We start from the raw sequence: 15,906 nt of genomic DNA, 5'->3' as shown, positions 1-15,906 counted from the left end.
CCAAGTTTTCGTTACTCAGCTGAAATAGTTGTACCCTTCCTGTTGACTTGTCGTACAGAACCTGTACAGTAAGTCGCTTTGGATAAAAGTGTCAGCTAAATGACTTAATGTAATGTAAATGTACGTTGTCCTCAGTTAGTCTGTACACACAGGAGCTTGACCCCATTGACTTTGCATTCGTTTGTGGCTAACTAGCCGGAGTACAAGGAGCGGCATGGATTGTGCTGAGAACGGACTCCACTGACCAACATCATTGGTCCAGTAAGTAGAACGAACACTTTAGCAACTGAGCCTGTGTCTATAGACATACTGTACCAGACACGGGCAACAAAGAAAAAAAACTACACATGCAACTTGAACAAAACAAAGGCTCCATTTCTCTCGCTCTCCAACTCTCGCACCCTCTTCAGTGACGCAGAGCGATTTCTCAACATGCCTGGATAACTGGAATTAGCTGATTACAGCCGTTGTCACCGGAGCGCATATTCAGAAAATGAGGTCTCAGCAATTTCAATAATAGAGAAAAGAAAAGGAGGCTTTGACAATTGGATTACTGTAGTAGCGAGGAGGAATGAATACAGCACCCAAAATAGCCTCCCAGAAATCCACCATGGAAAATCTTCTATAGGGAGAAAAATGGATTCACTAGAATTGGGAAATTGGTTGGGATCTAAGTACTTGGGAGGGAACACACTACACAGGGCATTTGCAGGTTTCAACAAGTTAAACTCAAGACGTTTTTTTTTTTTTTTTTTTATATATAATCTTTTTCTCCCTTTCTTTTTCCGTTTTTCTCCGATCCCAATGTTAGTCGTTATGCCAATTCCCAATCGCCTTCCTGGTCGCTGCGCACTCTAGCCCCTACCGTCGACCTGGGAGGGCGGAGACTATCACATGCTTCCTCCGACACATGTGTAGCCAGCCCACCGCTTCTTTTCACCTGGCAGCGCGGACTCTCACTGGGAGAGTGTAAGGTCACACTACCTCTGCCAGATCCTTCCCTTGCTGTGTAGGCACCCGACCGAACTGTAAGAGTCGCTGTTTACAACGACCAGGACCCACCCACGCCGGCTTCCCACCCGCTAACACTGCCAATTGTGTTAGTATGGACGGTCGGCCAAGCCGGAGGCACCACAGCCGGATTCGATCCCACTGGTGGTAGACAGACGCTTAGTCCGCTGTGCTACGCGGCCGGGCCCAACTCAAGACTTAATACTTGCGCTGCGCAGCGATTTCAATTCTCGCACGCTCTATACACGCTCTCCCCAGACGCACCAAGCTACCGGTAGCCCCGCAAAAAAAAAAAACTTGCATACAAAACATTTAATCGATTTAATATTATTTCATCTCGACAGCCGGCTGCCCCACCAAAAATGTAATACCTGTGCAAATGAAAGTCAGACTTTTTAATACCTTTTAAGGCCTTAAATTTAGAATTATATACTTTTTGAATACACTGCAGATACCCTGAATATAGGAAACTAGTGAAAAGGAAGCCACTACAACACGAGACAAAATTAAAGAGACACAATTGTTGTTTTAAATGTTTTACTCAAAATGTTGATTTTTTTTCTTTTTTTAATGGAACGTTCTGTGACCTGAGAGGCCAGTTCAGCACACATCGTCATGTCTCTTTAGTTCAAAGTCAGAGTGTGACAGAACACTCTGGTCTCATTTATATACACTCTTTGGAAGGAATACCCTCTGTGTTTCAGGACACAGCCTTTTGAAGGAGGGAGGGGAGAGAGAAAGAGGGGGAGGGGGAGAGAGAGAGAAAGAGGTGTTCATATACATCAAATTGGTTGTTTGAACAAAGCTAGTCTAGTAGGCTGGGTGGAATTCATCCACCATATTGATTAGGTCCATCTTTCTATCTATATATATATATCTATATCTATTTTTTTTTCTTTCATTCATGTCTAGAAGGCTAGCCACTGACTTACTGGAATGGATGAATGGAAGAGTGCAGGAGAGAGGGCAAGGAAGAGGAAAGCAAGAGAGGAATCGAGAAGCATCAACTAAAAGATTCTCATCATCAGCAAAGACATGATAAAACAAATACATAAAAGAAAGATAAAATTTCCCACCAACTATTGTCAAACTGAACTGCTTTTAACATCACCCTCCCTGATCTCCCCTCGAAGCTAGTTATAAATTACAGTCCAAAATAATATTCTTTATACTTTATGTGTCTGTGCGTGCATCTGTGTGAGAGAATGTGTGTGTGTATGTGTGAGAGAATGTGTGTGTGTGGGTTCTCGGGCTCCATCCTACACCGCAGTCTTAAAAGGTCTGTAGTATCATGTTTGTTTGGTACATGAAGAGCTCTTAAGAGGTAGAATCTGTAATGTCATCAAACAGTGACCTCTAGGCAAAAGAGCCCCTCTTGTTATTACACTTGTTTAAATTTTTTGTTTGAGTCTGATGTGTGGGTTGGAGCTAGGTGCATTTCTCCAGACCTCTCTTGGCTGAGGTGTGGACAGCAGTAGCAACCCCTCCCATGTACCCTCACTCCATCCCTAAACATGTAAACCAAGTGCAATACCAAGTAGGACTCTTTTGTCTCTAGGGGGCGCCGTTTGATGACAATATAGATTCTACCTCTAAAGGTCTGTAGTATCATGTTGGTTTGGTGAAAGGGGTGGTCTGGAAGGTCTGTAGTATCATGTTGGTTTGGTGGAGGGGGTGGTGTGGAAGGTCTGTAGTATCATGTTGGTTTGATGGAGGGGTGGTCTGGAAGGTCTGCAGTATCATGTTGGTTTGGTGGAGGGGTGGTCTGGAAGGTCTGTAGTATCATGTTTGTTTGGTGGATGAGCTGGTCTGGAAGGTCTTCAAGATCATGTTGGTTTGGTGGATGAGGCGGTTGGCACTGACGAACACGTTTATCGCCCTGGAAACGAGCACGAGAGAGACATGAGGACACACGTGTCAGTCGTACGGCAGAGGAAACCACGGCAACCACATTAGGATTGATCCAGAACCACTTTGATTTGGCTGGAGTGGGGGATGTTGGACTTGTAATAACGCAAGCATGCTCCATTTCACAGATAATGGGTTGAGGGAATCATTCAGCAATCTGATGGTGGAGGGTCTGTGATCGACCGGCAACTAGGGCCGTCACTTTTTCCCCTGAATCAGGTTCCAACTAATCCAAAGTAAAAGAGAATTTGTTCAAAGTAGTTTGAACTTTTATGTGATCAGAATCCTCTATTATAACCACCCCCCACACACACACACACACACACTAGCCCCATGGCTTTTCATAATTGCAAACAATCCGAAAACAATTATTTTCATCGGTTTGGATAGTTGCAATTGCCTCTGGACAGGCACCAGAGAGAGAGAGAGCGAGAGCGAGAGCGAGAGAGCGCTAAGCACTTCACAATTACAAACACACTTATTTTACGCTCTATGGAACACACTCATTTCTGGCGCAAGAATGTCACGATTGATAAGCTGAGAGACATCCTTTTATTCATAACCGTGGAGATAACTCCTGCAGCGAGTTTGACCATATGATTTGATCAGTTTGGATGGACTCTGAATCATGCAGCGAGGCAAAGGAGAAACAGAGAAGAAACAGAAGAAACCGAGAGGAGAAACAGAAGAGAGAGAAGAAACGGAGAGAAGCAGACATGCAGAGAGGAGAAACAGAGAGAAGCAGTCATGCAGAGAGGAGAAACAGAGAGAAGCAGACATGCAGAGAGGAGAAACAGAGAGAAGTAGACATGCAGAGAGGAGAAACAGAGAGAAGCAGACATGCAGAGAGGAGAAACAGAGAGAAGCAGACATGCAGAGAGGAGAAACAGAGAGAAGCAGACATGCAGAGAGGAGAAACGAAGAGAAGCAGACATGCAGAGAGGAGAAACAGAGAGAAGCAGACATACAGAGAGGAGAAACAGACATGCAGAGAGGAGAAACAGAGAGAAGCAGACATGCAGAGAGGAGAAACAGAGAGAAGTAGACATGCAGAGATGAGAAACAGGAGAAACAGAGAAGTAGACATGCAGAGAGGAGAAACAGACATGCAGAGAAGAGAAACAGAGGAGAAACAGAGGAGAAACAGACATGCAAAGAGGAGAAACAGACATGCTGAGAGGAGAAACACAGAAGTAGACATGCAGAGGAGATACAGACATGCAGAGGAGAAAGAGGAGAAACAGAGAAGTAGACATGCAGAGAGGAGAAACAGAGGAGAAGTAGACATGCAGAGAGGAGAAACAGAGAAGTAGACATGCAGAGAGGAGAAACAGAGAGAGAGAGAGAGAGAGAGAGAGAGAGAGCGAGAGCGAGAGCGAGAATAAGTGAGACTGGCAGAAAGGGAAATATATATATAGAGAGAGAGAGAGAGAGAGAGGGGAGAGAAAGTGTATGTGAGTGATACTGGCAGAGAGAAAGAGAGAAAAAGAGAGATAGGGAGATAGATATACAGGGAGAGAGAGACCCTAACACAGTAAACAGAACAGAAGTGTTGCTCTTACTTTCCATCTCTAAAGTATGTTTTCAGAGTGTCGCTGAAGCTCTTGGAGTATTTCACAAACTCCTTCTTCTGCTGCTCCAGCGCCTGGCAAATAAATACAGCTTTTCAGGTTCATCTTCTTCAAAGGTACTCTGTGTGTATGTGTGTATTGTATTTGTGTGTGTGTATTGTATGTGTGTATTGTATTTGTATGCGTGTATGTGTATGTGCTCACCCGTTTGTTTTGATATTGGTATTTCCTGAAGACAGTGTTCACTGTGTCTAGCAGCTCCTTTATGGCACTAGCGATGTCTCTGTTGACCACACACACACACACACACACACGTGTGAATGCACAGAGAAAAACTGCCTGTGAAATAACCATAACATAACACACACACACCACTCCACAAGCAGTCTTTTGTTAAATTAAATGTTTTATCACTGTTAAGATAAGATAAGAAACATTTTCCCTTGTGATCACACACACCACTGTTAAGATAAGATAAAATCGTTTCCCTTGTGATCACACATCACTGTTAACCTTCTGTGTATTGTCGCAGTGAAAGGGTTAACCATTTGGTAGTGCGGCAGTGAAAGGGTTAACATTTACAGATTTTTTTTTTTTTTTAAATGGCTAAAAGTGATTTTGTAATTTTGCAACTGTGGGTCTCACAGGGTACTTTTTGTGAGGCCCAAATAAAAAAGACATTAGCAACTTCAGAGGCCAGAGGGTGGGACCTATAAACAAATGAAGGGTGCCGTAACTGAAAAAAAGGTTGAGAAACGCTGGTATATATCGTGTGGCTCTTTGTGGTACCACAGTCATTTTTGTGGCTCTTAGTCTCTGACTGGTTGGCCATCCCTGCTTTAGAGGGTTATGATAAGATGAACATTTTCCCTTGTGATCAGCACTGATCACACATTCATTCTTCAATAGTGGAATGTGACAACCCTCTCCTGTCAACTATTTTTCAATATATGAGATTTGAAGAAAATCAACTCCCTAAATTGACTGAATTTGAAGGTTACTGTAATTGAAAGTACACACACACACACGCTGGCGGTCATTACTTGATGGTCTGTAGGAAGCGGACTCTGTCGTTGATCTCGTCAGGTATGGTGCTGAGGATGTGTTTCAAAGCTTTGGCCCTCTTGTTCAGCTCCTGAAACTCCACCTCTCGCCTGTCAATCAGGAACTCTGGACACACCCACAGGAAGAGTAACATATATATACACAGGTTCAGAGCTCAGTCTCCATGGTGACAAGCGAGATGAAATGCAATAATCTCTATGCAAAATGACTACGACACTATTGTGTTCTCATACCGTTTACTGCATGTATAAAGTTAAAACCTGCAGATGGAATTCTAATATACATGAGACGACATGTCCTAATGTGTCCCCAGGCCCTAAACACACACAGGCGAACACATATACACATTTAGCACATACTTACACAAACACACAACACTCATAAACACAATAGATAGATACAAACACAGAAGTCACTGTGACAGCAGTTAGCTTGTCAGAGGCTGCATGAGGAAGGTACAACTTAGACAGACTGCAGGAGGTGCATTTAAAATTCATCCCACCGCAATGTGTGCGTGTGAGAGAGAGGGAGAGAGAGGGAGGGGTGGGGGGGAGAGAGAGAGAGAGCGAGAGAGCATGAGTGTGAATTCATTACCACCATCAGTCAAGAGTGTGTGGGAGAGGGAGGGAATTCAATTACAGAAGGAACTGAAGGAGAGTTTGAGAACAGGAGAAGAAGGCTGATTAGTGGACAAACAGCTCCACCTAGTGGACTGTAAGGGTAATGAAGTAGCATGGACGGCACTGGTACAGTAGGTTATATTATATTAGAGAGACAAAAGAGGCACCTTTTCACTGCTGATACTAAATCCGAGTGCTATATTTTAAATACTCTGCAATACAGAGAGTAATGATCTGTATAGGTTTATACAGATATAGACCTTAGATAGAGATAGAGCAAAGACTGTCCGCTTCATTTCCCCCAATTCCCACACACACACACTCAGAACCCCAGTAGTTCTCTGCCTCTCTCTCCAGAACCAGTACCACGGCAGAGCGGCCAGTGAGCTTAAGAATGGGTGGCTAGAATAAAAGACATAACGACTAAGCGTCTTCCGTATTTTTCTCTCTCTTTCTCTTTCTCTCTGTGAGTCTGTCATTCCAAAAGCCATCACTGATGATATATTATAGTATAGTGTTTGGTCAGTAACACAAGTCCGTCCGCTCTGCAGTAAACACAAAATACATTTCAAAATACACCCTTCTCACTTTATCCAATCAGAAGACAGAACCCAAGCTATTTATTTTTACATATTTCAAGAAAGTTTGCCATTCCATTTGCTTACTGCACTGGCAGATTATTTTACTTGTTTAAAGCACATATTCTCTTAAAACTAGTTAATATTTTTTTCAGACCATTATTTTTCCAGTGTAGAGTTCCCTCTCCTGATTGGATAAATTGGAAACAGGATACCACCAGAACATGTATTTTCTGTTTACTGCAGAGTGGAGGGACTGGGAGATCCATGTTACTGACCAGACACACCAGAAACAGTAATGGCTGTCAAGAGTGTAGAGCTATATGTAGACCACTTATTTTAACAAACAAAAAAAGACTTACTGCACCTTTAAAAACACACACACACACACACACGCCTACCTTCGCCATCGTCTGCAGCCATACGTAGTAGAGACTCTGTGTAGTTGACCTCCACGTTCTTCTTTTCTAGTATCTTTATGACAATGTCCTGGGTCAGCCCTGGATTCTCCTTCTCCGCCTGGTCAACACACACGCACACAGAGACACACAATGTTGAACTTGTGGTGAAAATAAATGCAGCGGTTCAGGGGGCAGAGAGCGGTCGTCTGGTAATCTGAAGGTTAACATCAGGGATGCGTTCTTCATGGGACGGGATTGCACTCCGTGCACCCAAAGATTTGAGCAGAATCGCATGCACGCACATGCGCGTGCACTCAAGAACGCGCTGCACTCGACTCTCGGCGTCGTGTTTACCTGCCTGCCGGCGCTACCTAGCATTATCATAACAATAACAGCTCGTTAGGCCGGTGTCTACTACTGTCTTCAACTACGTCCGTTTGTTTTGTGAGACAATGAGACTAATTGCCTCTAGGGATGGAATGCAACCCATTTCATGGCAATCACATTCACAGGTGTAAACGGTGCTCTGCCTCAGAGCCATATTCTATGACTCTGCTCTGCCTGAATCAGACCATCGTTCACACCAAACCTGAGGGGAGGGGGCAGGGGGGCAGGGAGCTGTGTCTACCACACTACACAGTGGCTTTTTATTATTGTCTATTTAAAACTGAATCAAACCATAAACAAGGTGGCCTGTTGGGATGTTAGATCCTAATGTAAAAAACTGTGTTTTTATATGTCTGCACTTTATGTGCTCATTTTATGCCTGTCTTTTTTCTGTTGTGAAGCACTTTGAGCTGCAGTTTCTGTATGAAAGGCTATACAAATAAAGTTTATTATTATACATGTGTGCGAGGTAACATTTATGCGCGCGCGGGAGCGTGCGTGCACGTGGCGTCATTAGTGTGCGTGCAATCAGTGTTGATATGAGGAACGCACCTCTGGTTAACATTGTGGTAAAGCAACAATGAATGTGTTCTTCTGAGTTCGTCACACCACAGAAAAATGTGTTATTAACCACCCAGCCAGATTTGAATGATTAAAAATGTTAATAACTATTATGAAACCAAGCTCAAAACCAGCTCATCTGGCTGCTCAGGATTGTGGGGGTGTGGTCAGATGACGCTTGATTTACGGCTCCCTTTCAGCTCAAGTGCCATTTTATTTTTTCATTCAATCACTGAAACGGGCTATAAACAATCTAATCTATCAAATGGACCCTACTTGGGTTAGAAAGCTTGACTAATCGACTAACTAGCAAACTAGGTTATACCACCCAAATCTGTGTTTTCATTTCAGGGTATCTGCAGGTTCAATTTAAGACTTTTTAATACCACTTAAAGCGAATTGTAATACCAATTGCATCCCATAAAACAAAACATAGCGACACTGAACTGGCGGCTGCACTTACGCACCAATTTAAATTCTTGCGTGTTCCATACAAGCTCTCGCCAGACGCAAGCTCACAGTAGCCCGCAAAAAAAATAACGACTTGAATAAAAAAACATTTCATATATATAATATTATTTCATCTCCTGACAGCCGGGCTAGCCCCAAAATAATGTAATACCTGTGCAAATTTTAATACCTTTTAAGTCCTTAAATTTGGAATTATGAATTGAATACTTTTTATTATTACATGGCGTTTTAACATTTGCCGAAATGCTCGATTGTGATTGATCAATAGTGCTCGGTTGCCCCTGACAGCGGTGAATAATTTTTCGATAACTGGCCGCTGCCATGGGCAACCCGCAATAATCACCGGTGATACGGGTAACTAGCGCTATTGACCAATCACAATCAAGCATTTAGATCGCAGTCACGAAAGCTAAGCTCAGCATATGCACAGCTGCACTCATCAGTGCAATCAGACCACAGACCTGCCGGCTGCCGGCGATAATAATAATAACTTTATTTGGGCTGACAGCGGAGCCACAGAACAACTGCGTCTGCATTTGATCTCGTCTTGTCGATGGTGTAAAATGAATTAGGTATATTGTTAGTAAGTTAGCCATGTAATAAGCGGGATAATGTATAGCCTATACTCAATCATTGTCGCAAAATAATTGACCTTCACTGCGTTTAGAACACCTCGGTGCCGCCCCTCGGTGTTCTAAACTCTGTGTCGGTCAATTATTTTGCGACAATGACCTCGTAGCTATACATTATCCCTTACATAACCCGCAGATACCCCATATTTAACTATACACATCCCGGAGTATGGCGCTAATCTTTTTAGCATTTTTCATTCATATACATGAAACGGGTTAGTATTCGTTTAAACGTTTTGCTATAAACTACCAAATCTATCAAATGGACCTTAGTTGGTTAGAAAGCTTGACTAATTGACTAATTATTAAACTAGGTTAGGCCACCCAAATCTGTGTTTTAATTTAACTACATACACCTCCTGGAGTATGGTGCCAATTGTTTTGGCAAAAAAAAGCTTTGCTATTCTACGCTTTTGAGCTACTCATCAACTCTGGGAGAACTATGCTAATGCACTCTAGTCCATATAGTGTTAGGGGAGGGGTTATGCTAGGGGTTATAAGGACTGCTCCAGTGTGTCATCGAGCCATGATTTCAGCCCTGCCCAAAAAATCCTGAACACAAAGTGTAAAAAACTGTTTAATGGTCTAAACTCCACATTCATTATTTACTACATAGTAGTCTTTTCACATGTTTTCAGCAACTATTTTCTAACATATATATTGTATAATGTGTTTAACTTTAACTGTAAGACTTTAACCTTCTGTATTGTTGCAATGAAAGTGTTAACCATTTGGTAGTGTGGTAGTGAAAGGGTTAATGTTAGGGTTAGCAGTGGCTCAGGAGGCAGAGTCGTCGTATGATAATCTGATGGTTCCCAGTTTGATCCAGACTCCTCCCGACCAGCGTGTCCTTGAGCAAGACACTGGACCCCTAAGTGCTCCCGATGGGCAGGTTGACACTTTGCATGATTGCCTCCGCCATCAGTGTGTGAATGGGGTGAATGCATAAGTTGTAAAACACTTTGGATAAAAGTGCTATATAAATGCAGTCCATTTACCATTCCATTCACACCTTATTGGAGCATTTCAGTAGAACAGGGCCGTATTTATTCATCTGGGTTTGCTGGTCCTGCACCTGATATTATGAAGCAGTTGGAATTGTGTGCACGAACGAACGCACACACACAAACACACACACACAAATGTGCGTGCAGTGTGAGGTGAAGGGCACCGTAGATTAAATACTATTGTGAGGAAAATGCATCTTAGTGGGTATTATCCACCGTTCCAGAAAAGGTCTTACTTTTTCTGTTAGAAAGAAGCTTGTACTTCAACTCATCTTACCAATAATGGTTTATGCAGATGTTGTTTATCAGGTTGCATCCAAAACTAATCTCATTCCTCTCAATACAGTTTACAACAAACTATGCAGATTTGTTCTTGGATGCCCTTACAACTCATCATTGTCTACATTTACATTTAGTAATTTAGCCGACGCTTTTATCCTGATGAAGACGGATAAAAGATGTCCATGACTGCTCCCGGCTGCCCTTGGGGGGGGAAGGACGACAGGATGGGTCAGACGCAGAGAGGAACATTTCATCAGCGACCCAAAAAGATAAAATTGCATGCGTGTGTATCTGTGTGTGCCGCCCATTGCATGCGTGTGTCATTGCATGATGACATTGTCAATGTGTGCAATGAATTGAGACTTCTTCAAAGTCCAGTTTTTAAATCAAAGTGTTGAGTGCTACAATGTAGGTTAGTATATTAGGACATAAGTGCATATAAGTGCATGACAGTAAGGTTAGTTAGGGTTATTTTTTTTAATATATTTTTTCTCATTTCAGATATTGATTGAAGAAGTGTGTCTTTAGTCGCTGGCGAAAGATAGGTTGGGATTCGGCTGTCCTAACTGTGGTGGGAAGTTCGTTCCACCATTGTGGGGCAAGGACCGTGAAAAGGCGGCTTCTCTTTGATGACCCTCCCGGAGCTCGGATAGGGGTGGGTCTGAGGCGGCCAGAAGATGCAGAGTGTAGAAGTCTTGAGGGTGTGTAGTTAGAGACCATTGACCGAAGGTAGGTGGGAGCTGTTCCCTTTGCTGCACGATATGCCAGGTCGAGGGCCTTGAAGCGTATTTGTGCGGCAATGGGGAGCCAGTGCAGGTCTCTAAGAAGTGGGGTGACATGAATAGACTTCGGTAGGTTTGAGATCAGGCGTGCGGCTGCATTCTGAATGAATTGAAGAGGCTTGGTGGCAGTGGCCGGGAGGCCAGCAAGCAGTGCGTTGCAGTAGTCGAGGCGGGAGATGACTGTTGATTGGACGAGGAGTTTGGTGGCTTCTTTTGTCAGGAAGGAGTGGATCCTTCTGACGTTGCTCAGGAGGAATCTGCAGGTTCTGGGTGTTGCTGCAATGTGAGCGGAAAAGTTCAGCTGGTCGTCAAGGACAACACCAAGGTTCTTGGCGGTCGGGGATGCGGCCACAGCTACATTCTCCACTGTGATGGAAATGTCGGTCAGGGGGGAGGATTTGGCCGGCAGGTGAAGCAAATCTGTTTTTCTTAGGTTCAGTTGGAGGTGGTTGGACGTCATCCAGGCGGAGATGTCGGACAGGCCGAGATCCGCTCAGAGACGTGGATATCCGAGGGATGAAAGGAGAGGAAGAGTTGAGTATAATCGGCATAGCAATGATACGAGAAGGCAAGAGACGTGATAATGTTACCCAGAGATTTGGTGTAGAGGGAAAGGGGTCCAAGGACCGAGCCCTGGGGAACACACGTCTGCAGGGGGCCGACACTTGGTAGGAGCGGTCGCTGAGGTATGATGTCAGCCATGTCAGCGGAGGATCTGATGGTTGACTGTGTCGAAGGCTGCAGACAGGTCCAGGACAATCAGGACAGAGGAGAGGCCTTTCACTTTTTCTAAGTGAAGAGCCTCTGTGACCGCTAATGTATGAAACTCTCCCACTGTAAAAAGACAGCACCACTGGTTACAATTTATTTTAAAATGTATGAATTTTTATTATCCGCAATATCTAAAACAATAGTTGGCTGAGCTCCATATTCTTCCAATTATTATTTAACTCTATTTTACTGTACCTACACTTTCAACACTCAAAAGCAACAGCCAAGAAAGCCTTTTTGTTCAAAGCTCCTTCTGATTGGAATAACCTACCTGCAAATACTCGTTCCATTTCATCTTTTAAATGTATTTAAAAGTGCACCGTCCACTGTATTGCACATCGTTGCGGGCAAGACCACCCGCATTTCATTGTATACTTGTATGCCGTGACAAATAAAACTCTTGACTTGACTTGTCTTCTTATTATGAGAGTACGTGATATCGTCACCTTAAACTTCGATGACCCGAGGGAGTCTCGAACCTGTGGTCTGCCGCACCACGGGTCGACAGCACAGACCACTATACCAAGAGGTGAATTCACTGCTTTGCAACGTGTCTATGTGTCTTTTAACACTTTGGATGCCAACAACGCTATAAGTCGTTAGTTCATGCCGCCAGTTGAGTGCCGCCAACGACATATAGCGTTCGTTTGTCGTATTTTATTTTATTGGCGATTTGAATTCATATTTCATCAATCGAGCCTCACGCTAGTGTTGCAGAGTCTCTCTGAGCTCAATTGGGAAGATACTGCCCCCTATCGTCTCTCCCTGTGTAACTGCACCCCATTAGTTTAGACTGATGAAGGGGGGGGGGGGCCATTTTCCTCATTTTACTTTTCCGTCAAGCCAACTGAAGAGACCCAAGTTGATCGCCGGCCCGGAAAACATGCGGAATATATATTTACAGTGCCCAACGCTGAATCAATAAACGCGATCGATATTTGGAATGGCGATCAGGAATTGGAATAATCTTTTTGGATAACATCTGATCTGAGGTAAGGAATATATTTTACCAGTCTTGGGGTAATCAGAGCTTTTTTCACAGATATATCAACGTGTCCCATATGTGTGTGTGTCTGTGTGTGCGCGCTGATCAGGAAATGAGAGAATCGATATTTCAGCCCGCTTCTATAGCGTGCATAAGTACACATATACTATCGATAATCTAGCGTTTATTTGAAAACGATTCATAAATAGGCAGAAAAATTACAACGTTTGTGTATGCCAGAATATTCCAGTAAATGCCGTTTATCACGGAATCTATATATTTTCCTGAAAAACAAGGGCTTTTCAAAATGCTATAAAACGGAAATGAACCGATTAAAAAACAATCCGTTTTCAACAATGTTGACTGCAAACAAGTCATTGATAAACGACGGGCAGATTAGACACATAGCCATAATTTAAGACAGAGATTATGCGTTCACAACGCTATCATTGAAGTGGGTGGTGGCATTTAACCACGTTTTACCATGTTCACCAGTGGTAATCAAAGTGTTAAGGGTAAGAGTGAGTTTAACCCATAGCACCGCTACTCGCCACAATCACTTCACAACATCTGAAGTCCATCATGACTGCGCCTCGCACCATCCGTTACACTCAACCCCCTTAAACTCACTCCACCCAAGGCATCCGGGTCACGGCACCAATGTAACGGTAGTGATATCGTCACCTTAAACTTCTATGCCCCGAGGGAGTTTCGAACCTGTGGTCTGCCGCACCACAGACCACTATACCAAGAGGTGAATTCACTGCTTTACAACATGTCTTATGTGTCTTTTAACACATTGCCTGCCGGGGGTTATGCCCATCTCATGCCCCTCTCTGCCAGCGCTGTAAGCCTATGGAGATGTTTACCTTCTTTACAGGGCTATAACTTTTTAAATTGTATTGCTATATTGACATTACTATGGCCCATTCAACATCGATTATCTATCGTTCAGGATGTGGGAACGTTATACTTTTTCATTCATACATTGTTGTGTTAATACCTTCTAGAATATAAGTAAGTTTTTAATATTTTCTGCTGTAATTCCAAAAACGCTAGTTATAGGCCCAAACGCATTATATAGATTATCGATTGCCGTTTCCACGCTACACGCTACACCAAAAAACTCAAATGTATATGATCGGTATACATTATGCCTCATCATGCGCGGAGGAAAGGGGGGGTGTGGGGGGGGGGGGGCGTTTATAATTCCCCGATCATCAGTTAATGCTTTATGTAGGTTGGGTGGATATATTGATCAGATGGTTTACAAACAAGGAAATGCACAATCGGGTTGAAAATAACGTTATATTCGTCTTACCGTGGGCCAATGAGACTGGCGGTGAAAGATCCCAATTATACGACGGCGATCGCCTAGGTCCATTTGCGGTTTGTATGGCGCAATAAACGCCGAAATCATATCGATTATTAAGTTTAGAAAGCGATCCATTATGTACATAGTGTCTGTCGGGAGTCCCGTAACGAGATGTGACTGCCGGATGGTTTTCATCGATGCACTGATGGCACATCCTGTCTGCGAGTGTAACTCGCCCGACCATACACCAGGCGGCGGTATTGAGCCGTCGTTGCAGTCACATCTAAGGTCCAGCTGCAGGACCGGGGGTGGGTATATGAATGCCATGGCGAAAAAATGTAATATTGATCTAAAAAACGCTGTACAGCGATCCTGGCGGTCAACGCATGGCGGCCAATAACGCTGGACAGCGTTTTTGGCGCTGGATGTGTTAAAGGAAAACTCCAACATTTTGGGAAATTAGCTTATTTAACATCTTCCCTGGAGTTAGACAAGAAAATACATACCTTTTTTGTCTCTGTGCGTGCATTTAGCTTTGGGAACAGTTGCTCCGTTAGCATAGCTTAGCTTCATCACTGGAAGTGAGGGAGGACAGTAGCCTGACGTTCCCTACAGGTTTGTTGATATTCTCATTCCTTCAAAAGATCCGAACCGATTGAAGTTTATGGATACCATGACTTAAAATCCTCTTACCTTGACGATTAAAAGCCTCTCCAATTTAGAAAACAGTAATCCAATGGCTGGTATTGATAATATACTACTAACTACTGGACGCTCTGAGCTAACCGGAGCTAACACAGAACAGGATGGTAAAGCAAATATAATGACTTCTTTTCTGGGGTTTTCAAAATAAAAGTGTGACGTTTATAGCAGCGGAAAACGTTTATTTTGTACATTATCTAACGTTAACACGAACCTAAACTAACGTTACAACTAATCTAAAGTTAGTTTAGGTTCGTGTTAACGTTAGATAATGTACAAAATAAACATTTTCCGCTGCTATAAACATCGCACTTTTATTTTGAAAACCCCAGAAAGGAAGTCATTATATTTGCTTTACCATCCTGTTCTGTGTTAGCTCCGGTTAGCTCCGAGCGTGCAGCAGTTAGGATCCTTTGAAGGAATGAGAATATCAACAAACCTGTAGGGAACGTCAGGCTACTGTCCTCCCTCACTTCCAGTGATGAAGCTAAGCTACGCTAACGGAGCGACTGTTCCCAAAGCTAAATGCACGCACAGAGACAAAAAAGGTATGTATCTTCTTGTCTAACTCCAGGGTTAAATAAGCTAATTTCCCAAAATGTTGGAGTTTTCCTTTAAGGGTGGGAGTGAGTTTAACCCATAGCACCGCTACTAGTCACTTCACAACATCTGAAGTCCATCATGACTGCGCCTCGCGGTACCATCCGTTACACATGTTTAGTTTATCATTTATAAATAATGACTAACGATTAACTAATAAATAACTATTTCTGTATTTTCTTCAATTTAACAGTTTAATTTAACAGTGACTCTAAGGCCATGTTTAGACGGAGAGAGTCTCAGCAGAAACCGCAGAA

General features: G+C 43.2%; 1 protein-coding gene across 1 annotated transcript in view; it reads right to left on the bottom strand.

The window, feature by feature from the left end:
• Positions 1-1,839: 1,839 nt before the first annotated feature.
• The window catches only part of LOC311227007 (programmed cell death protein 10-A-like), a 66,562-nt gene continuing 52,495 nt past the window's right edge, over positions 1,840-15,906 (bottom strand). The window contains exons 4-8 of the mRNA XM_084312502.1: positions 7,155-7,272; positions 5,534-5,660; positions 4,695-4,773; positions 4,482-4,564; positions 1,840-2,890 (exon numbers count right to left, since the gene is read on the bottom strand). Coding sequence (XP_084168628.1) covers positions 2,794-2,890; positions 4,482-4,564; positions 4,695-4,773; positions 5,534-5,660; positions 7,155-7,272 — 504 coding nt within the window. The 3' untranslated portion in view covers positions 1,840-2,793. The remainder of the gene's footprint in view (positions 2,891-4,481; positions 4,565-4,694; positions 4,774-5,533; positions 5,661-7,154; positions 7,273-15,906) is intronic.

This window comes from Notolepis coatsorum (assembly GCF_963971535.1).
Source record: "Notolepis coatsorum genome assembly, chromosome: 1".
Classification (NCBI taxonomy): domain Eukaryota; kingdom Metazoa; phylum Chordata; class Actinopteri; order Aulopiformes; family Paralepididae; genus Notolepis; species Notolepis coatsorum.
The sequence above is the reverse complement of the archived record's forward strand: the minus strand, read 5'-3'. Positions and strand labels throughout refer to the sequence as shown.